This window comes from Rhinolophus hipposideros (assembly GCF_964194185.1).
Source record: "Rhinolophus hipposideros genome assembly, chromosome: 22".
Lineage (NCBI taxonomy): Eukaryota > Metazoa > Chordata > Mammalia > Chiroptera > Rhinolophidae > Rhinolophus > Rhinolophus hipposideros.
The window spans coordinates 24,008,564-24,031,861 of NC_138068.1; the positions used below are offsets into that span (position 1 = coordinate 24,008,564).

General features: G+C 44.5%; 1 protein-coding gene across 5 annotated transcripts; it reads right to left on the bottom strand.

Moving 5' to 3' along the window:
* Window positions 1-2,695: 2,695 nt before the first annotated feature.
* LOC308491088 (signal-regulatory protein beta-1-like) lies at window positions 2,696-22,946 on the bottom strand. Of its 5 annotated transcripts, XR_013992278.1 has the most exons (8): window positions 22,812-22,910; window positions 16,483-16,532; window positions 12,129-12,494; window positions 9,360-9,680; window positions 8,458-8,787; window positions 4,686-4,794; window positions 3,905-4,014; window positions 2,850-3,280 (listed from the first exon to the last, which is right to left on the bottom strand). XR_013992278.1 is itself a non-coding variant. In XM_081034002.1 (7 exons), exons 2-6 carry the CDS (start codon window positions 16,508-16,510, stop codon window positions 4,688-4,690), a joined length of 1,152 nt encoding a protein of 383 aa, XP_080890128.1. In that variant the 5' UTR covers window positions 16,511-16,532; window positions 22,812-22,914; the 3' UTR covers window positions 2,833-3,280; window positions 4,686-4,687. The 5 variants fall into 5 exon arrangements, 2 of the variants coding, with proteins under 2 accessions (XP_080890127.1, XP_080890128.1); XM_081034002.1 differs by lacking the exon at window positions 3,905-4,014 and having other exon boundaries at window positions 2,833-3,280; window positions 22,812-22,914; XR_013992276.1 differs by lacking the exons at window positions 3,905-4,014; window positions 16,483-16,532 and adding an exon at window positions 4,069-4,151 and having other exon boundaries at window positions 22,812-22,946.
* Window positions 22,947-23,298: the final 352 nt, after the last annotated feature.

A 23,298-nucleotide genomic window follows, 5' to 3' on the forward strand; every position in this document is an offset into this window, starting at 1 on the left:
ACATTGTGAAATAGAACCAGATAGTGAAGGCAGCTACGTTGTGAGGAGTTACTCATCTTAATGGTTTCAGAGAGATTAGGACAGGCCCACAGGAAATAGTGTTTCTTCCCTGCCGGGGGCCTCCGCTGTCTACTGGGCCCCTCACCCCATCTGAGGTCTTCATGGAGATGCCCTATTTGGGAGCCCAGGCCAAGAAGGGTCCGTGGTTGTGGGCTGTGTCCCCAACTCCCAAGCCCAGGACTCTAGGATGTGGCCAGCTTGTGGCCTCATCTGCTCCAGCTACCATCAAGAGCTACTCAGCTGAAGGAAGGAAGGGGGTTCACCTGGGGTCAATGTTGGAGGAACCAGGTCTGCCCCTGAAATGCCTCCTCTTTCTAACCGTTTATTGATGGACCTGGTAAAACTGAGCCCAAATGCAAGTGCAGTGTGGACTTCAGAACTTTTAAGTATATTCAACCAATAAAAAAAATCATATCCAGGCTTCTTTCAGGAGAGGAAGTGAGTTATGTGATCCAGCAATTCCACTCCCAACATTTAACTCAGAGAAATACAACTTATATCCACACAAAAACCTGTGCATGAATGTTTATAGCAGTTCTTTATAATAGCAGAAACCTGGGACATCCCTAATATCCATTAATAAGTGAATGGTTAAACAACCTGTAGTGCATCTGATCTGTATAAGGAAATAATCAACAACAAAAAGGATTGAATTATTCACATGTGTAACACCTTGTAAGTTTCTCGAAGTCATTATGTGGAGTGAAGGAAAAGCAAGCTCAAAATGTCACATACTATATTATGCCATATATACCATCCTCAAAATTATAAAAAAGAGAACAGATTGACTTTTAGAAGGTGTTTAGTATGGTGGGGAGGGGTCACTCTAGAAGGCTAGCATGAGGGAAACTTTCTGGATATGGAAATGCTCCATATCCTGGTCATGGTGATGGTGACACAAACATACACGTGAGACATCAGCAAAGCTGGGAATGCTACAAGCTAGCTTCAAATACCCATCTCACAGTCATTATAACACAGACACTGACCAGTCAGCTATCCAAAATTATAATCTAATCATATCAGAGAGATGAGGAATAGAAAGTGTGCGTGTGCAACATGAGGTCAGGAGCATCAGAACATTCTGTCCCCATCTTCCATCGTGGGAAGTCAGTGATAACGCCTAAGAGTGAGAAATCAAGAATGCAATACAAGAGATATGGCAGTAAAACCTGAAATGATCAGATAAGGAGTTGAAAATGGTTGCCTCTAGGAGGTGGAAAATGGTGGGAGGTTAGAAAGACTCTAGTTTTCATATGCAGAAATAGTTGACTCTTTAATCATGGGTTTATGTTACTTTGATAAAGGCATAAACCAATTCTACATAAGTAATATTGTACCTGTTGCAAATAAAAAGTGTCCGTGCTATTAGCACTAGCAAGAGTTTTATAAAGTTGTTGGTTATAAGACTGATGATAAAAACTCAATTAGAATCCTGAATTGTAGTCAAAACCCATTGATAACAGTAAAAATAAATTTTGAAAATTCCATTAACTAAAAAGCGTTAAAGAAAATGCTATTAGGGGTGCCTAAGACCATTATGGGTAAAATAAACCCTGTGAAATTGTTTATTGAAAGTCATAACTGAAATAAAGTTCTACCGTGTGGGAGTGGGAAAACTCAATATTGAAAGGTATCGGTTATCCCAAAGTAATATATAAGTTCAATACAATCAAATAATAATTCTAAAAGAGTTTCTTTATAGAACTTGACAAAGTGATTCTGCAATGCCCTTGGGCCAAAAATAGAACATGATTTTGTATAACAGAAAAAGGTGGGACTATTTGCCCTAAAAGAGGTATGTAAACTTATTATAAAGCTATCCTAAGACAGGGTAAGTCGGACAGAGAGATAGACAAGCAGCTCAATGCAACAGAGAGCTCATAAAACCCCCCCACGTACTTATGGAAACTTGATATATGGCAAAGGTTGCAGTGTGGGTCATTGAGGGCTGGATAATTTACTTGTGGAAGATGAAAAACGACCTCTACCACCTATACCACACACACACTCACACACACACACACACACACACCAGGAAAATACAGTTAGGTCAAAAGCAAAATGGAAAGAGCAAAACTTAATAAAAAAATTGAGAACAGTTTTTATATAACAAAAGCTCCCAAGTGATACCAACACAGTTGCTTTGCTGGCCACACTGGAGGAACAAGGGGGCCTCTCCCATATGTGCCGAGGAAGCTACGAAACGAATGTTCGTTCTAAAGCTGTCCTAGCAAAACATTAGATAAAGCTTCAATGTCCATCATCAGATGAATCAATAAATAGTACCATACAACTTTATATATATAGTTACAAGAAGTGGAGTACAGCGTTAGGAATAGAAACAGTGGAAATATAATGGCTGTGTGCGATGTCAGAGGGATAGTGGATGGGGGGAGGGGGGTTGAAACAGTGTGAGGGATATAAATGATAAATGTGTAAGTATTACTTTGTTTTGTGCACCTGAAATTAATTTAAAAAAATAAAAAATAAAGGAAAAAAATAAAAAATAAATTGCAGCATATTTTTACATTACAAAACTATAGAACAGTGAAAAATTAATAAAATGGAGTTACATATCGCGACATGAATAAGATACACAATGCAAAAGAAAATAGTTCCAGAATGCCATGCACAGTATAATTGAATTTATATAAAAATTAAAACATGCAATGTAATATTAAATATTGCTTAAGAATTTGTGCATATGTTATAAAATTATAAAATTGTAATATTTTGCAAAAATGACATAGTAGGTCCATGGGTATTTTTATATTATTCTTTATTTTAGAATAGTAAAATTTTATTCAACATTGTGATTTCAAATACTTCCGTGTTAGAATGGAATCCTACTTGCAAAAGCTCTGGATAGGGCAAAATCTGCTCTGAAAATTATACCTTGTTCACAATCAGGGAAGGATGGAAACTTATTGTCTTGCACGGTTGATTCCCTATTGGATGAAGGCAGCGCTAGTCTGAAGCTCAATGCACAGGGTCCAGACATCCCTGAGTCCTCAGGACCACAGCCCATCGTTAACTCAGCTTTATTATCAGAGAGAAGGAACATCAGGAGGGTTCATGGAGGGAGCATGTCGGTGGTGGAGGTGGGGCTGCAGAGTGATGGGCAGGAGTCTCCGGTAACCTTTAAGTCCTTGCGTCTTCTCCCCTTTTGAGACCGTTGAGGAGGGCAGGAAGCAGTGCATTACAGGGTGGGCAGGAGCTGTGGGGAAAATCATTCATTCACTCATTCATCCATTCATTATTAATTCCACAGATATTTATTGAGCTGCTAGTATGTGGCAGGCACGCTGCTTGGTCTCAGTTCATGGTACAGGTCAGATGAAGCCCCTACTCAGGTCACCTAACACGTCTTTCTGAGATCTGAACTCTCTTCCATTCCCACCTTCATCTTTGTCACTGACAGCACCTCAACTTCCCTGAGATAGATTCCGTTGCTTGATTTTGAAAATACTTTTTTCATTCCAAAGATATATCCTATGAGTAGTTAAACGTATAGCAGTTTATGGGCAGACTGTTTGCAGTATTGGTTTCAAACATTTAAGCTTTATTTTTTCTGCACCCCTTGGACTCCCACTACTAGGGTCCCAAGGAACTTAATTTGAAATCTTTCAAACTCTAGGGCACTACACAATGCATACAGGAGTTGGAAGACTCTGAGAATTCAAGAAGACATTTGGAGAAAATAGGTTTTCACAACTTTCTTCTGAGGCTGAATCAGCCTTGTGGCACCTGAACATTGTGGGCGTGCCCTGGACAACCTTTGCAGGCCCATGACCATGGCCCGACCTCCCTCCCTGAGGACTAAGGCCTGCCCTCATCTCACCCTTTACAAGTTCCACCACCTGCAGATGTAAGTGACTTGGAAACTCATCACCAGCATCACCTGGAAGCCCAAAAGGAACGCCACAAAGATAAGGGGAGACATCCCTGGACCTAAATACCAATGGGCAGAAAGAGCCATTACTGGGGTTCTGTGAGTTTAAATACCTCAGTCCATTCAGGTAATGTGTCAACATTTAAATATCTGCCCATCATTCAAGAAATGTTGCACTGTCCTCCTCCAGGGACACCTGTCATGAGAGGACAGGCAGACTGTGAAATAGGACTCTGCCACCTCAGCCTTCCTCCCCAGGTCTTGACCCTCCTTCCCCATCCTTTTCACTCTGTCACACAGAGAGTCAGAGCAGGTAAAGCCCTCAGAGCAGCTGATCCAGGACTTCTCAACATTACTCTAAAATGTGGATTCTTTTTGTTTGAAGGACCCAAGTGAGGAAATAATCTAGAGATGGTATCAAGGGAACCACCCACTCAGCTGCCCCTCATTCAGCCCCTCTGCCCACTTCCTCCACAGAAGCCCTATGACGCTGTGGACACCTTGAAAGCCTTTCATCTAGTTAACCACTTTCAGGACCACACCCATTTCCTGGGATTTGGAAACCTCTTAGTGGGATCCCTGAGACTCCTGAGGGTATTGAGAGATGTGTGTCACCTTCTCTTAACTCCCCGTGGGCCCTGATCCTGTGTAACCTGTAGGCTGTTCCCTCCTCCTGACCTTACCCCTCCTGGGACAGCCCTTGGCCTGCCCTCCCTGCCCAACAACTTACAGTCAAGCCCTCAGCTTCCTGTGGACATAGATGGCAGAGACACCTACTGTGAGCAGCAGCTTGTCGACAAGGAAGAAAACGATGAGGAATTGAGTAGACATTGCTGGGCCTGGAAATAAGGGACAGGAGAAGCCATTAGAGGGGCCAATATGGGAGACTATTACCAGGGGCCACCATTTAGTCCATCTGAGGTTAGCTGGGCTTGTCAATGCTCTGAAGTTTTTGGATCTCCTCTGGGCTCAGGCTTAAGGCAGAAATTGGGTAAAGATTAAGCCCAGGACTTCATTAGACAATAGCAGAGCTACAGAGAATGTTGGATTCTCCACTTCAACGGGCCTGCTCTGCTTGAATAGGGCCCTTATGGGAGAATATGACACCCTGAGGTGTGGGATAGGGACCTATGGATCCAAGCACTCAGCAATCTTTAGTCCATTTCTGGGCTTCTGAGGAAAATGGCAGCTGCATAGATACTTATCTCCCAAATTATCCTGTCCAAACAAAAGTAAGAAACAAATAAAAACAGGAATTAAATTCTATGCAAAACTAGCTTTCAGTATTACTTGAAGAGATAATACGAAAATTGCAAAACAACTCTGAATCAAAGGAAAAAACTCGCTAAATCTTAGTGCACAATCTGTCACGAGGCTGCCAGCCCACCCTCACTCAACCACAGGAAAAAGCACAGGAGAAACAGATGAGGGCAGCTAAGAAAGGGGCCTGAGAATTATTTGGAATTCCTACCCAATATTTAATCCACCCTAAATTTGAAATTACTGGAAAATTGACCTGAAAATCAGAGCTCAGATGATAGGAAGGAGTTTCAAAGTGTGGCTCATGTATAGGGGTCAGCAGAGTCCTCCAGACTCTGTGACTATGTTACCTTACATAGCATAGGGTCAAGCAGTGGTTATTAAGTTAAGATCTTAAAGCGGGGACATTATTTTGGATTATTCCAGTAGAGCCAATGTAATCAGAAAGATCGTAATAAGTGAAAGAGGAAGACAGGAAAGTCACAGAATGAGTTGTGACCTCAGACGCAGAGCTGACTGATGTGGGGCCTTTAGCCAAGGAGTGCGGGTGTCTCTAGGGGCTGGAAAAGACAGGAAGTTGATTCTACCCTAGAGGACCCAGAAGGAACTCAGTGAAATCAACATTGTACATTTCTGACCTCTAGAACTGTAAGATAGTAAATTTGAGTGGTTTTAAGGCACTAAACCTGTGGCAATTTGTTGTAGCAGCCATAGGAACCTAATACAAGGAGGCAGGGACATTTCAAAAGGACTGAGGTGATTAAAGGGACAGGCACAATTTAAAGTGCATATCTGATGGGAGAAAGCAAGGAAGAAGGAAGAAGTGCTGTTCGGCAATTGAGTGTTAAAGGGAAAAGAAAATGGTGGCGGAGGGAAATTCAGAGTTCTAAAAGACAAAAAGGAATCAAAAACATTACAGGACTCAGACCATTTCTTCCACTTTCAAAATGATCCAACAAATCGAAAACTCCTCTAACATACCTGGATTAGGCTATACTGACAGAGAAGAGGTTCATTAATGTGAAATGTTGTAAAACACCCCAGTACCACAAACATAACCAGAAAGATGTGCATCCTCACAGCAGGCCCACTGGACAGGACTGCAGTGGCCGGAGCCCTCAGACACGGGCGGAGGTGAGGCACCCAGTGCAGAGGGTGCACTTGGCTCCAGCCAGCCAGGCTAAACATCCCAAACCATTTCCAGCCTTAGTGCTTAGCAAGGGTGCCAGGTCAGGCAACTGAGAGAACCAGGAAGTAGCAGCCTGATCTGAGCCCCAGCAGGAGGTGGAGACGGAAAAGCAAACCGAAGTCAGTCCAGACAATGGAGGTGGTGGAGACTCCGTACTGCTCTCCTGTTCAGTACAACCCTGAACGATAGCAGTGACACCAGGTACAAGCATAAGAAGACTCTGAGAGATGGAAGAGGAAGGCAGACTGGCTGGGGAACTGGAGACTAAAGGAAGAACACAGTGACCAGGCATCATAAGCTGCTCTCTCCTAACTCCAAGGCACGGAAGGTGACCAGGCTGGCTTTACAAAAAAGGCGAAAATCAGTAATCTAAGTTCCCATCTCAAGAAATGAGAAAAGGGGGAACAAAATCAATGCAAAAAAAGCAGAAAAAGTGTATTATAAATAGCAGACAATGAATGAAATTAAAAATGGAGATACAATAGACAAAAACCAATGAAAGAAACTGAATTTTTTGAAAAGGTGAACAACATTGAAAAACTTCTACGAAGACTGGTGAATTAAAAAGGAGAAATAACACGTTTCCAATATCAGAAACGAAACGTGGGAAATGAGTACAGACCCTGTAGACATCAAAAGGAAAATGAGGGACTATTATAAACAGTTCTACAGCAGACTTTGGACAACATAGAGAAAACGGAAAAATTCCTCAAAACCCATCACTGACCACAATTCACTCAATTTGAAATGCGTAATGTGAATAGTCCTAAACTATTCAAAATCTTTTTCAAACCCAAAAAAGGTGATGTCATGTGAAACTTCTACCAAGCTATTACAGATGTATTGAAACATATTTTCATGCACAAAAAAAGCTATAAAAGAAATTTGGTGATATTTGGCTATATAGTCCCTTTTGTTGATATTAGGGAATTGTTGTCTATTTTATTAAGTTTGCAATGGTATTGGCTTCTAGAAAAACCGATGACCTTAATCATATGCCCACACAATTCCGACTGCATTTGCATTTGGATGTGCATACATGACTAAGTTAGTGGACACATTTATGCACCTTCTGTATAGCTCTTATTTTCAGGGCAATTGTTTGTCCTCCCCTTCCTATGTTTACTCTGCCAGCAGGCAGTGACATGGACATTAGGGGGCCTATGCTGACCCAGCAGGTAAGACATCACCATAGGACATGTTGGGACAAACGTGGGCCTTAGAAAGGTCTTCTGTAGTAAAGACACCTGGAATCCAGGCTTGATGCCCTCTTGATGTTACATGAGAGAGAAATAAGACATATTTTCTTTGCACAAAGGGGTCTCTAAAGGTCCTTAGGGCAAAATCCAGCTGAAAGAGATCGTGTCTCTAATTAGCACATATTTGTTGTACAGGCTGGTGGTCTGTGTCCTCAGGGAATCAGATGCAGAATGATTAGTGTAGCTTAATCACCTGGTGTGAGGACAAGACGTTGTTCCCCAGTCCCTTCTGTAAAACTCCAAACTCACAGCAAGGTTGAATCAGGAAAGATGATCAGAGATGAACTGAAATTTTCCTACAGTAAACTGGCAGGAGGCAATTGTGATTATTGCTGGTCCATTGTCATCAATCAAAGGAAAAAGGAGGCCATTTCTGTGGTCACTCATGGTCGCCTGGGTGCCTGGACCAGATGGAAAAGTCTAGGATGAAGTAGAAACGAGGCAGCAGTGAGAAAAACCAAGGAGGAGAATGGTGGGCTGACAGGGATGATGAACTCAGTAACTGTAGGTGAGGAGAGCAAGAGGAAGGGTGCTGTGAACAGGTGACCTCCTTCCTTCCTCTTTAATGTAAATTGATGCAATGTATATTGATCTTTAGGAAGATCTATGAAGATAGAAACCAAATTCTTACCAGTGGTGACCCTTGAGGCATGGGATTTGTGATTGGGAGCACACTTCAAAATTCTACTTCCTAGCTATAGATTTCTAGATTACTTTATAGTAAACACAAATTACTGCTCTTAATTAAAAAATAATAATATTTAAAATCAGGTTAGTTGGACTGGTGGCCTCACCCGTATTTATGTCTGACCCCTGGTCCTTCTGGTGGACAGAGGCCTCCAGGGTAAGCTGTTTGGTGACCGCCGGCTGCCCATCATGCCCCACCTGGCAGGTGAGCACCACGTCCTCCCTGTGGGCAGATAAATTCACGAGGAGCCAGCTCATCCAGTTAAAGGTTCCATCCTTGTTCTCTGTGAGGGTCGTGGCCGTTTCTGTTCGGGACAAGTTTTCGTTCTCCAGCCAGGTCAGCTGTAGGTTCCGGGGGTAGAACTTCTTCACCCAGCAGGTGACATTCACCTGGTTCCCTGCCACAGGGTGTTGGGTCACCTCCAGGGTGGGCGGAACTGAAACAGCACAGGGCAGAAGCTATGACCTCATGGAACAGACAGATACAGGGGAGGGCTCCATAACTTAGCTCCTCCCACCTCAGCAAGGGGACCAACCAGGACACTACCAGGCATACAGCAAGTGCTCAAACACTGAGGGTACTCCTTTCATATGAATGAAATCACTAAGCACGGTGCCCAGCACACAGTAGGTGCACAAGGACCCCTAGCTCCTATTAGTGTAAAATTAATGAAATCAACAAACACAGGCCCTGGCATGCAGTTGGAATGTACTAACTGTGGCGAAATGAATGAAATCACCAAGCACATAGGGTCTCCCTCACAGCAGTTCCTCAGTAATTAGAGCTGCTATTGGTAAAGCAATGAAAGTACCTACACAGAAGTAGCTGTTACGTGGCAGCTGCCATTAAACAGTAGTGAGTGACCAGCACACACAGGTGCCTGGTGATGGGAAGGACTGTCAGGAATTAGATTCCAGGCAATTCCAGGCCTGGAGCAAAGGCAGGGGGAGGAGCAGGCTTGGAGGTTGGGGGTCAGGTTGGGGCTCGTCTGGGTGGGAGGGGATCTACCTCGGATGGTATCAGACAAGTTGGCAGTCCCACGAAGAGGAGGGCCCCCCTGCAGGGTGACGTGGTCCACCTCGCAGACCAGCTGAGAGCGAACGTCCCCCGAGGCCAGCACCAGCCTGGCTGTGCTGGAGATGTTGTAGGAAGCGCTGTCTCCCTCTGGGTCCACGGTGGTCTGGGAGGCTGGGAGCTCATTCCCATCTTTGAACCATTTCAGGGTGACCTTTCGCGGGGAGAAGCCGTGGGACTCACAGGTGAAGCTCACTGTCTGCTTAGGTGGGGCTCTCCCCTTGGGGCCCGATACCACGAGGGGAGAGGGTTTGGCTACAAAAGGAGCAAAATGAACAATAACGATGATTGTGGTTATCACCACATAGGATAAGCATGTGACACTGTTTAGAAGCTTCTCACATGTTATTTTTAATCTTTCTAATAATGTAGGGAGGGTGGTGTCCTCATCCTCATCTTACAGAGGAGGACACAAGTCAACCCTAAGTGAGGGGCAGGGCCAACATGCAATTCCAGGCCTGCGTTCATCATCCATGTTCTTTGCAGATGATTCCCACCAATCTGAGCCCAGAAACAAAATTACTGATCGGTCTCACTCTTCATCTTAACTGTTCCTAGCTCTCCTGAAATCCTCACAGACTCCTGGACAGGAGCTGTGATTATCGCCACCTCCCAGATCAGGAACCTGAGGACTTGAGGAAATGGAGACTTGCCAAGACCACACAGTGATGGGAAAAAGGCCCCATTGCTCCCTGGTATCCAGATACCATCCTGCAAAGGTTGTGTGATTCTCCACATTCTGAAGGTGAGGACACTGAGGCCCAGCAATAAGAACTGAGTCAGAACCTTGAAATAACTCCTGAGACGGGGTGCTACTCTGTGCTAGGGGTTCACACAGAGTCCCTGAAATCCTTCGAGCTCTCCTTAAAAGGCATTCATGATTATCACCATTTGACAGATGAGATAACTGAGGCTAAGAGAAATGAAGGGACAGTCTCCTCCCCCCACTCTGTCCCAGGGGTTTTTCCTCGGGTCTCACCACCCTTTCACATCTATCAGCAGAGCACATGCCCCACCTTTGTGTGCTCCACACTCACTACCACCCTCCCTTTTTCTCTCTAAGATTCTTGCCTTCAAGCAATTATAGGGGAATCATCTCCAAGTGCCCGGGCCTGAGGACCTTGTGCAGTAAGCGAAGTTGTAGGCTTCTGACAACTGGGTCTAGAATATGACCCCTTGCTCATGTGGGGCCACAGCAGCCCCTAGAAAATCCTCCCCCCTCGTCATCCTCACTGCAGAATCAGGAGCTAGCATGCAAGGTGTTGCTGGGGTGACAGTGGCTCCTCTCTGCTCTATGCAGGCCACTGTCCCAGGCTGCTCCTGCAGGCTGCTCAGTTAAGAAAAACCACCATGAAAGTGGGGAAAAAAGACTACTGAATGCTTCAAATTTTTTAAATTAAAATATAGTTGTCATTGAATACACTATTAGATGTAAAAAATAGTGATTAGAACTTACACAAATGATATAATGACCATGTTATGAAGTAACCCTCGGTCACCGTGCAAACTTATGATGTTTCTGACCATGTAGCATCTCTGTGACTTATTTATTTTCTAACTGGAATATTGTACCGCTTTTCCCATCCACGGTTTTCCTCCATTCCCCAGCAACACTGCTTCTCTGGCAACCATCAGTTTTTTTGTATCTATGAGTCTGTTTTCGTTGTGTTTTGTTTTTTATTTGTTTGGATTCCATATATAGGTGAGATCATATGATTATGTCATATGATTATATCTTTCTTTATCTGTCTTATTCCACCTAGCCTAGTACCGTCTAGGTCCATCCGTGTTGTCACAAATGTCAAGACTAACTGCTTGGGCTTCAGTCTTGGCTCCCAGACCTGCTTACTAGTAAGGTCCCCTCTCCGAGCCTTAGTGTCCTTATCTGTGTAAAGGAGCAGCAGATGCCCTCTCAGCACTAGTTATGAGAGTAAACACCATGAGGAAGATACAGTGTCTGGCAAGGTACTGTTCCCGGCCCTGCCTGCATCCCTACTTTCTCATCCAGGGCAGCGTCTGGGCAGGTAAGTTGGGGAAAGGAATGAGCACTCAGAAGGCAGCAGATCTGAGTGGTGATGGAGCCACTTCCTATTACCTGTGACTACCTAGCCAAGGGAGGCACCCTTAGAACTCTTGTGATATCTGCAAATTCAAGACAAAGTCACTTTCCGGGCCTATGCCCTGTGACCATGGGCAAGACCCCTGTCACCTCTTGCCCTCAGCTCCCAACTGAGTATAGCGGTAGGTTAGGCTGGTGTAAAGGTCCTTCGAGTGCTGATATTCCAGGTTTCAGGATCCTGGGCCCCTGGTAGAAAATCCTCATTAAGCATGTTTGCTGCCTCAGTAGATGACTCCTAAGTCACCCACCTGGGGACCTCCTCCCTGGGTGAGGGACATTCTAAGACAACCCAGCCGTGCTCAGAGCCTTCAGTGACTAGGAGTTGGTGCCCAAATGACAGGAAGGTTTTCGGAAATACGTACAGTGACGACACAAACTCTGGGCATCTCCTCCCATCTGGCTGTTAGAATAAACACTGAGTCTGTGCCTTTTAAGAATTTCTTCTCAGTGTGATCGTTCTGAAGTTGAAATAAAGAAATATGTTCTCCGTTCCACCTTATTCTTCATTGTTGCTCAAAAAATGGATGTCATTCTTACTGACTTGTCACATACCAAGGGACAAAGGAGGTTAACACCGTACTCACCACTCACAGTGAGCCGAGTGCCTGCTCCAGACTTAAAGGGCAGGTCCTCAGGGTCTTGGCTCTGGAACTTCACACAGTAGTAGGTACCGGTGTCTGCGGGGGTGATATTACTGATGCGGATGGAAAAGTCCGTGGTGTTTCTCTTTGTGACGTCTGCAACATTTGTTACTCGAGGGAAGCGGCTTCCCTCATTTCCTTTGAAACTGTAGATTGGCTCCCGGCCTGGCTCTGTCCCCCTGAACCACCGGATGGGCCCCACAGGAAGCAAGGAGGTCACGGTGCAGGGCAGAGTGGCCGTCTCTCCAGCTGCGACTGACACTGACTTCTCAGGCTGAATCACCTGCAGCTCCTTCTCACCTGCCCCTCCTGGAGGGAAACAAAGCAGTTATTTATTCATCCTTATGTGATCCTGTAGGTTTTGTCGAGTGTTTATCAACAATAGCTTTCACTGACTGAGCCCACTCTGTGAGTGGGTTTGAGCTCAGTACATTCATGTGTCAGCCTGAGGAAAACTCACAATGAGACGGTAAGTGAGACTCTGTAACCAATGAGGAAACTGAGGCACAGAGAGGTTAAATGATTTGGCAGAGAGTGGGTGTGAGTGCTCAGTCCTTTCTGGAATTGTCGTGCTTCCCCAAATATTTCTGGCTCTGCACCTGCTGACGATACAGAGAGTTGTACTTCTGGATGTTTGCATGGATGACATGATCAGACTTCTTAAGACCACTGAGTTGTCAGCAGAGGTCATGAATTTTGTTCGGTATGCTTTTAACTGCAAGAACATCTATGGATCAACTTTCCTCTTCCATAAAGTTCCACATGTTATGAAAATATCTGCTCCATCAGCCTGGAAACTTGAGTGACATTGATGTATAGAGTTTCCACCAAACAATGAACTTGTCGTGTAATCAAGAAGTGAAACATTATTTCAATGTCTTGAAATTCTTTTCCCACTAGCATAATCATGTTATGTTAGTTTCCTAAGGCTGCTTGAAGGAAATACCAAAATCCTAATGGTTTAAAACAACAGAGATTTATTATCTCATAGTGTTGGAGGTCAGAATGTAAAATTGGTGTTCCTGGGCTAAAATCTGGGTCATCAAATTGCATACCTTTTGCTGTCTCTGTTCCTTGCCTTTCCAAATTCTAGAGGCTGCCATATGCCTTTCCTTATGGTTCCCATCTACCTATCACTCCTACCTCTTGTTTCCATTTTCTCATGTCCTTCTCTTATTTTGACTTTTCTACCTATTTTTATAGGGACTCTTGTAATTATATAGTGTCAACCCTATCATCTAGGATAATCTTTCCATATCAAGAGTCCCAACCTATATAAAGGAAAATATTCACAGCCTCTGGGTGGTAGGACATGGAACTTTTAATGGAGGGGACTACAGTTCTGTTTACCACACTCATTTCTCTTGACTGTTACAGAAACCGTTGCTATAACAAAAAAACCTATGTATGTGGCAATGTCACACAGTATGAATGGCAAGACAACTTATTTGATTTAGAAGAAGAACCATGCTCTCAGTGCACTGGTGAAACAGTTTGCAAAATAAAAGTAGAAATCAATTAAGAAGTTACATGAAATATTCACAAATACAAAGAAATCAACAACACAATCAAAACAACCAATAGTCAAAGAAGAAATCACAGGAATATTTAGAGAATACCCTGAGGCTACTGAGAATGAAAACATAACATACCAAACCTATGATGCAGCAAAGCAGTGGTAGAGGTAACTTTACAGCTGTAAATGCAGACATTTAAAAGGGGAAACGATTATAAATCAATATACCTTTAGAAATTAGAAAAAGAAGAGCAAAAATTAATCCAAAATTTAAGATAGCAGAAGGAAGGAAATAAAAAAATTAGTGCGGAGATAAAGAAATTATAGCAAAAAAAACAGAAAAAAATCAACCAAACTACGAGATATTCTTCAAAAAACATAAACAAAATTCACAAAACGATAGTTAGATTGACTAAGAAAAAAAAGAGAAGACACAATTATCTAAAATCAGAAAAACATAAAGGACATTCCTAACATTTTACAAAAATAAAAAGGATTATAGTAGAGTACTATGAACAATTGTACACCAATAAATTGGATAACCCAAAGAAAATGGACAAATTCCTAGAAATACAGAACTTACCAAGACTGAATCATGAAAAAATAGAAAATCTGAATAGACCTGTTACCAATAAGGAGATTGAATCAATAATCAAAAATCTGCCCACAAAGTAAAGCCCTAGATCATTTGACTTCATTAGTGAATTCTACCAAACATTGAAAATAAAACTAACTCTAATCCTCTACAAACTCTTTCAAAAAATTCAAAAGAAAGGAAGACTTATTTTCTTATTTAGAGTCATTCTGAGACTCGTTTTCAGGACTGCATTATCCTGATAACAACGCCAGGCAAAAGCACTATAAGAAAACTACAGCCCAATGTCTCTACGAATACAAATGCAACAAACCTAACAAAACGTTAGCAAACCAAATCCAAGAACACAGTAAAAGAATTATATGTCACAGCCAACTGGGATTAATTCCTGGAGGTAAAGATGGTTCAACATACGAAAACCTAACAATATCATATATCACATTAATAGAACGAAGGACAAAAAAACCACGTGATCATCTCATTTGCTTCAAAAAAGCATTTGACAAAACTCAACATTTTTCATGATAAAAATGATCAATAAACTAGGAATACATGGAAACTTCCACAAAATGATAAAATCATATACAAAAAAACCTATTGCTAATATCATAATTCATGGTGAAAATCTGAACACTTTTCCTGTTTTATCACAAAACAAGGCAGGGATGCCCACCTTTGCCACTGATAGTAAACACAATAATTAGTAAACACAATTTTACTAATTGTGTAAACACAAAAATGATTTTCAACATGGGGGCCAAGACCGTTCAATGGGGAAAGGACAGTGTTTCAACACACGATGCTGGAATAGCCACATCAAAAGAACGAAGCTGAACTCTAATCTTACATCACATACAAAAATGAACTTAACATGGATCGGAAACCTAAATATAAGTGCTAAAACTATAAAAATGCTAGAAAAAAACACAGGTCAAACTTTCATGACTTTGGATTTAGCAATGATTTCTTGGATATGACATCAAAAGCACAGGTGACAAAAGAAAAAAAATACATAATGTGGACTTTATACAAACTGAAAGCTTTTGTGCATCAGACAGCACTATCAAGAGTGTGAACAGACAGCTCACAAAATAGGAGAAAATATTTGCAAAGCATGTACTCCTAAGGGATGAATATTCAAAATATATAAAGAACTCTTACAATTCAACAAAAAACCTAAGCCCAATTAAAAATGGACAGAGGACTTGAATAGACATTTCTCTAAAGAATATATACAAGTGGTCAGTAAGCACATGAAAAGGTGCTCAGCATCACCAGTCATTAAGTAAATGTAAATAAAAAACAGAATGAGATAAACTTCATATTCCTTAGGATGACTATTAGTAAAAACAAAATTAAAATAAAACCAGAAAATAAGTGTTGACAAAGATGTAAATAAATTGATACCCTTCTGCATTGTTTGTAAAAATATAAAACTCGTGTAGCCACGAGTTTTATATTTTTAGAGTAGCCACTGTGGAAAACAGTGGTGGTTTCTTAGTAGCAACAAGCCCAATACCCACCAACAGATGAATGGATAGGATACACAAAATGTGCTGCCTATGTACACACAGTGGAATATTATGCAGCTCGAAAAAGCAATGACATTCTGATAGGTCCTATAACAAGACTTGAAAATATTACGCTAAGTGAAAACTGCCAGATAGAAATGGACAAATATCAGTTCCCTTATATGAAGTACCTGGAAAAAGCAAATTCATAGACGCAAAAGAACAGCAGTTAGCAGGTGCTGAGGTGAGGGGAGGGAAAATGGGGATTTATTTTTTTAATGGGTACAGAGTTTCTGCCTCGGATGTTGAAAAAGTTCTGGGAATGTTCAGTGATGAGAATTTCACAACATTATGAACAAACTTAACACCACTGAATTTTACCCTTAAATGTGGTTAAATAGTAAATAATATGTTATGAATATTTACCACAAAAAAATATATGTACTAAAATGAGTATATCACTCCATAGAGAACCTTTGAATTGGACTAAATGACCAAAAGAGAAAGATAAACCTTGTGCCTGTAGATTAAAGAACCTGCACTGGAATGGGGAGATAGAACCATGAGGGAAGCCAGCAAGGAAACAGCAGATGTAAAACTTGGGTTTCCAAAAGAATTCTGGGTACTTTACCATGTTTGGACAATGAATTATGAGTTGAATGGACATGAGTTTACCTTTTGGCCATGTCACGCAGGATGTCATGCGGGGTCTCAGCTCCCGCTCCCTACACAAGAACACAAGATATTGTGAGGCCAAAAAGGAACACTCACGGAGCCATAGGTAGGGGAGTCATACCACTATAGTCTCAAGGAAGGCTGGATTCACACAACGTGCGACCTGCTGTCCGCTTTTCTGCCAACCGACTGACTCCCCTCCCCAGCGCAGCCGCAGCAGTTATATTAGTGGCCAGTTGGCTAACCGGCTGCAGCTGATGGCCAGCTAGCCACAGCCGACAGCCATCTACTACCCGAGCCAGCATCTTTCCACGTGAGGCCGAGAGCCTGGAAACTGCTCTCTGGGGCTCTGTCCTCACACTCCACCCCTACAGGGTCTCGCCTCACAATCTACACGACAAGTGTCTTCTGCGAGGGTCCTTGTGCCATATTAGCCTATCGGCACTTATGGATGAAAAGAAACAGTAGTCTTAGAAACCAACAATGGCAAATCCCTTCCATTTGGGAGGATACACGCTAGCTTTTTGTTCTGGGAAAGGAGGGTCGCTGCCACTGATACCTTTCCCATTTTGTGGTACCAGACCTTTATGGCAGTGCTTGGGGTCCCTTGCATAGTTTCAACATGCAACAGAACAAGGGACCCCATAATAGGCCATAGTGAGAGCACATAGGTTCCCCGCAAAGTCATCCTGGTATTGGGACCTCTGTATACTACAGTCATTGCGGTGGTCACTCAGTCACCATCCCTGGCGTCACTTGCAAATCATGACTCAAACCAGCCCCCCATGGGGCTATCAGGCCCAACCATCGACAGTAGGGGCTCTTGACCTGCCAGGGCCAAGTCCATTGCTGTCGTTCCCCTGCTCGTCCCCTCTGACCGGGTACCTTGGCCCCGCCCCTAATCAAGCTGAAAGGAGTCGGCCTCAATCAGCTGCATGAAGTCCTGGAGGGACACGGGTCGCGCTTTCCCAGACTTCTCCTTTAGGCTTCTCCAGAATTGCTGTTCCGAATGCAACTGTTTCCAAAGTTCCAGCAGCAGTGCATTGGGTTGTCGGTCTATTTTCTCCCGATCAACCTCTGCTGCCACGAGATCACGCCACATCTGTGCGCGTGTTACTCTCTGAGGCCCGCGACCTCGCCCCTTTACCTTTGGTTTGGGCTTCCAGGTCTCAACTGCGCGGACCTCCTGTCTTAACTTCCTTCGCCTCCGGCTTTCAACATCCCCTAGGGTGGCCATGGCAGTTGTAACTTCATGGATCCATCGCCCCACATAGGGTGTAAGAATGGTAACCAAGGATCCAAAAGCACTCGCAGGTGCAGTATCCAAAACCAGATCTCTCATGCTGGCTGTAAAAAGCTCATCATCCAGCTCCCGCATATTAGGGTTGAACATAGCATGTCTCATATCCATTTCTCGGATGATTTGCGTAAGTTCCGTATATGACTGCCATTGACTCACAGTGTCTGGCAGCTCGCCAGCCTGTCCCCATACTGTGCGTACCGCAGCAGTGAGCCACTCCATTAGAGAATGGTTGCCCTGGTTTGGGGCCAACCTATGGCAGTTCTGTAACCTTTGTCGCAGGGATGGGTGCACTGTCATGAAGGCTAGCTTTTCCATCTCGCCTGGGGAGCAGAGAATGTTGTCTGCCCCCTCATCCCATAAACGTAGTAGCCAAGCCGAGACTGGCTCTCCAGGGCTCTGTCTGTACCGCCTCCCCAGCTCCTGCAACTCAGTGGGAGTGTAAGGGATGTAGGTGGTGAACTCAGTCACAGCTGGGTTGCTGGCAGCAATGCCCCCGGGGCCCAAAGGTTGCTAACGTTTTACCCTTTGCTTCAAGATTGGCGGGGCTTGGGGGTTGGGAGCTACATTGTCTCCACTCGCTTCCTCCGCCTCTGCCTCAGAGGCTCCACCTTGGGGCCCCTCTTCTAACAGGCGGACCGGAGCTTCCAGCGCTTCCAACGGGGACACCTGGTCCGGCACCTGGGCCATTTCCTTAAGCGCATTTTCCGTGTTGAGACTCAAGGCCGTGAGGAACATCCAGCCCACGTGGCAGGCTGTAGCCTTCTCCTCCTTTGGCAACCGCTCAGCCAGAGCCTGCAGGGCCCTCTCCACGCTGGCCAGAGAGCCGTCTATGTCCTCCCACCCCTCCTTGGGAGTCCAACTCCTGAGAACAGTGGCCACCGGACACCACACACTGGGTGGGGGCCACACGTCCTCCTGCCCAGAGTCAGACTTCATTCCCACCTGGTCGGAATCCTGCTCGCCGTGCCAGGCGTCTGAGTGGGTGGTGGCCTCGGTGTATAATGTCCACAACCCTCAGGGCCAACAGCAGAAGCAGATCAACAAAAGGAGGACAACGCCTTCCACGGCCAAGAGGGAGGTGTGCCATCTGGAGGCTCGAGTCTCTCAGGCAGACCGTGTGTCCCGCTCGCAGTGTCGATCCTCGCGGGCCTCCCGAAGCTGAACTTTTGTACGCATAAACTGCTCCACCATCCTTCGGTGACTTTCGGCTGGCACCATACCCTGCTCGCTGTGCCATTTGTCACGCAGGGTGTCATGCAGGGTCTCAGCTCCCGCTCCCCACACAAGAACACAGGATATGGCTAGGCCAAAAAGGAACACCCACGGAGCCATAGGTAGGGGAGTCATATCACTATAGTATCGCTGGAGGCTGGATTCACACAACGTGCGACCTGCTGTCCACTTTGCTGCCAACCAACCAACTCTCTCTCCCCACTACAGCCTCAGCAGTTATTTCAGTGGCCAATTGGCTAACCGGCTACAGCTGACGGCCAACTAGCCACAACCGACGGCCATTTACTACCTGAGCCAGCATCTTTCCACGTGAGGCCGAGAGCCTGGAAACTGCTCTCTGGGACTCTGTCCCCACAGGCCAATTATCCAACTTTAGTTGCAAAATTTTCCAGTTAGATTTCGCTGAAGTCACTGAAACTGCCTCAGTGACTAGCCAGTTTCTGGAAACATAGAGAAATACAAAAGCTATGCTTCCAATGTGAAGTGTCCTAAGAAACAGGCAAGAGGACAATGCAGCCGTGACACCACAAATCCTGTGTTCTTTTCTAGTTTTCAGCTTCTCCTCAGGGAGACAATGTGTGGGTCACCTTGGCAGAGTGTGAGCTAGGAAACCTACTCATTGAGCACCATTTGTGACCACCATGCCTCCTAAGGAGGCCACATGCCGTCACAGGGCACGTCCTTGGGTGCCAAGAACATCAGGCGGTTTGTTTTCTAAACTGAAGTAGAAGATTGGAGACGGGGAAGCTGAACTGCTAGGACACACATGTGAAGACATGTGAATGAATCTTGGAGAGAGAAATGGAAGGAATAGAGAGGAGAGCAATCAGAGGGTACTAGAAGCAGGGAATGGCAAAAGTTCTGCCATCTGTGCATCTATAATTCTCCTATTGACATCGGTGGCCCCGTGCTTTCCCCTGAACTCTGAATTTGCATGTCCACTGTCCACTCACATTTTTCCTTAGATGGAAATCAGTATCTCACAGTTCACACGTACAAAACTGAATTCCTGAATTACCACACAGCCCTCTATATCTCCGCTCAGCCACCTTTATTCCTCCAGGAGCTCAGGTCCCAAACACCTGGAGTCTTGCTTTCCCCCGCCCCCGCAATCCTCTGCATCAGGAAAGCCTGTTGCTGCCCTTTCAGCTGCATCCAAAATCTCCATCCTTCCCCTGTCTCTGCTGCTCACCTGGGGCAAGGCACTTTTCCTCGTTTGCATGAATGCACTGACCTCTTAATGCAGCAGTTAATTCTATGTCCTGTGGTAGTCTGTTCTCAACCGAATGCTGGAATAATCTAAAACTCATGTCAGCTCATGTCAAATCGTTCTACAAAAGCATACAATGGTAAACTTCCACTCAGAGCTAAAGCTTAAATACCTGAACATAGCAGGAAGATTCTAGTCTCAGGACCTTTGTACATTGTCATGTGGAGTCTCTGGTCCCTCTCCCCACATAAGAACGCAGGATATGGGAAGGTAACAAGGATCACCAAGGGAGCCATGGATGGGGGGTTCATACCACTATAGTCTCGCTGGCAGCTGGGTTGGAGACACAGAAAGCAGGCTCCACACTATGCGCAATCCGCCATCTGTTTCTCTGCCAACGAACACATCAACCCCACTTGCTAGCTGCAATCCTCACTTGCTAGCTTAGCCTCGGCAGTTATATTAGTGACTAATGAGTAACTGGTTACAGCTGATGGCCAACTAGTCACAGCTGATGGCCATCTACTACTCGAGCCAGCACCTTTCCTTGTGAGGTGGAGAGCCTGGAAACTGCTATTTGGGACTCTGTCCCCACATACATGCTGCTCCGTGTCAGGAAGGCTCTTTCCCCAAGTAATCACATGGCTCACTCCCAACCTTCTTTTAATCTTTGCTCAAACTTCCTCTCTCAGTGATGCTCACACAGACAACTCTGTTCACAATACATCCCAGCTTACAGATTCCCCTAATTTTCTTACCCAGCAATACTTTAATGTTTTCCTTACCACTCATCACTTTCCAAGATTCTGTGTTATTTACTTATTTATTATGGCTGTCATTTACTGTCACCCTGCAAGACATGGGCTCCCTGAGGGCAGCTACTTTGTCTCTTTTATTCACCAATGTACCCCAAGTTCCTATAACAGTTCTTGGCACGTAGTCGGTATCCAATAAGTTTTTGTGTGATGTGTGAATTGCCCAATATGACACTTCCCTGAGTACCAGAAGTCTATTTTAAGGGGGTAAATCTGTGGAAATTACATCAGAAACTGAGTTTCTCAAGTAGAGAACTTGGTGAAAAACAAAAGCAACTTTTGCATATGCAGGAAGCAGAAGAGCCCAAGAGAAGAAAACTGCAAACCCTCATACCCGTCATTCCCCACACCCACCCTCCGCCACACCCACTGACAGAAGCAGTAAAAATCTCACAGGCGTTTGAGAAGGGTAAGGATTAAACCCATGAGCTCTAGAATCAGACTCCCTGCTTTTAAATCACAGCTCTACCATTTACCATTGAATGAGCTTGAACCTCTTGTGGTTTCTTAGCATTAAGGTACAGGTGACAAGAGAATCTACCTTGGATATAATGGTCACATGAGATGACAGCCCTGGGCATTTCCAACAGTATCTGCACATGGTGGGTGGTCAAGAAATTGAAGTTATTACTCATTGTATTTCCTGAGGCCTTGAGGCTTCAACCAATATTAGATAATACAGACCAGGATACAGGTACAGTTATGGATATAATTACAGGTACGGATCATACATGTAGTAGTCTCTGTATCTTTTATCCCTTCCTTGTCTCCTCACCCCTCCCATCCATCATGAAAGTGGAACAACCAGATAGTAATCCACACAATTCTACTCATTTTACCAGGAGAGAACTCTTCTTGTTTTAAGAGTTTTGGGGAGGGGAAGTGGTAATTTTGAGAAGTGGAAAAAAATGGAAGGTGTCTAAAAGAGAGAGAGAACTAAACTAAACTATTGTTCATCATCATTTCCTGTAAACCGAAAATAATTTGAAGAGAATGAGGAAAGACATGTCAAAAATCCCGTGTGTGCATATGCACTTCCTCACACCCATTTATACAGACACACACACACACACACTCATGCATTCACTATATATATATATATATATATATAAAGTGTGGCCTAATATGCTGGTATACAATTGTTTTGAGGCTTAAATTAAATTATAATACATATTAAAAGCTCATTAAAATTTGGCACATAGGAACAATCCAACACATCATTAACGAAAGTTCGTGAGTGCAGACAGCAAAATTTGAACTCTGGTATATCTGAATGGCATGATGGATGATGATTATTCTTTGGTTTTCATTCTTCGTAGTTTTTCATTTTTCTGCAATCAATCTCTACGTAGAAACCGAAGAGCATAACATGATTAAAAGACGGAACTTGAGTCCTGGCTGAACCACCGCCTTACATAGGTGACATTGGACAAGTTACCCTCTGCCTCGGTTTCCCCTTCTGTAAATCAGAGCTGAGAGATGTAAGTATCACGCAGCGATATCGTTAGGATGGGACAAGTTAACATCACAAAGTTGTCACTCTTAAGGTTGGAAGCATCATCTGATTTGATGCCTCTGGTGACTAGGTGCATACAATGGATCTACCAAAAATGCTCACACCCCTGATTTCATGCTGCCCGGTAATGCCCAGCCTTGGGCCTTCTGTGGCAGCACTGGGTGACACACCCCTGCTTATCTGGAGGCCCTAATGTGCTGAGGCTGGGGAAGGCCCAGGGAACAGGGAGAGGGGATTCTAACCTGCGCTCACCTGTGAGTCCCAGCAGTAGAGTCAGCAGCAGGCAAGGAGGAGGGTGAAGCCAGGAGGCAGAGATGGTCATCCTGGAGGCCTGAGCAGGCAGCTCTGTCCACATGTGAGCTGGGAGAACCCGACTCTCTGCTCTGTGAGAGGAGCGAAGCCCCGCCTCCTGTGATATAAGAGGAAGTGTCCAGAATGGGGTAAAATGGCAGTGAGAGGGTAGCCTGCTTCTGGATCTAGATGGTTCCTGCTCCTAGATTGTGAAATAGAACCAGGCAGTGAAGGCAGCTACATTGTGAGGCTTACTCATCGTAGTGGTTCCACAGAGACTTGGACAGGCCCCAGGAAATAGTGCTTCCTCCCCTCCTGAAACCCCTGCTCCCCACTGGGCCCCTCACCCCATCTGAGGTCTTCATGGTGACGCCCCATTTGGGAGCCCAGGCCAAGTATGGTGCGTGGTTGTCGTTTGTGTCCCAAACTCCAAAGCCCAGGACCCTAG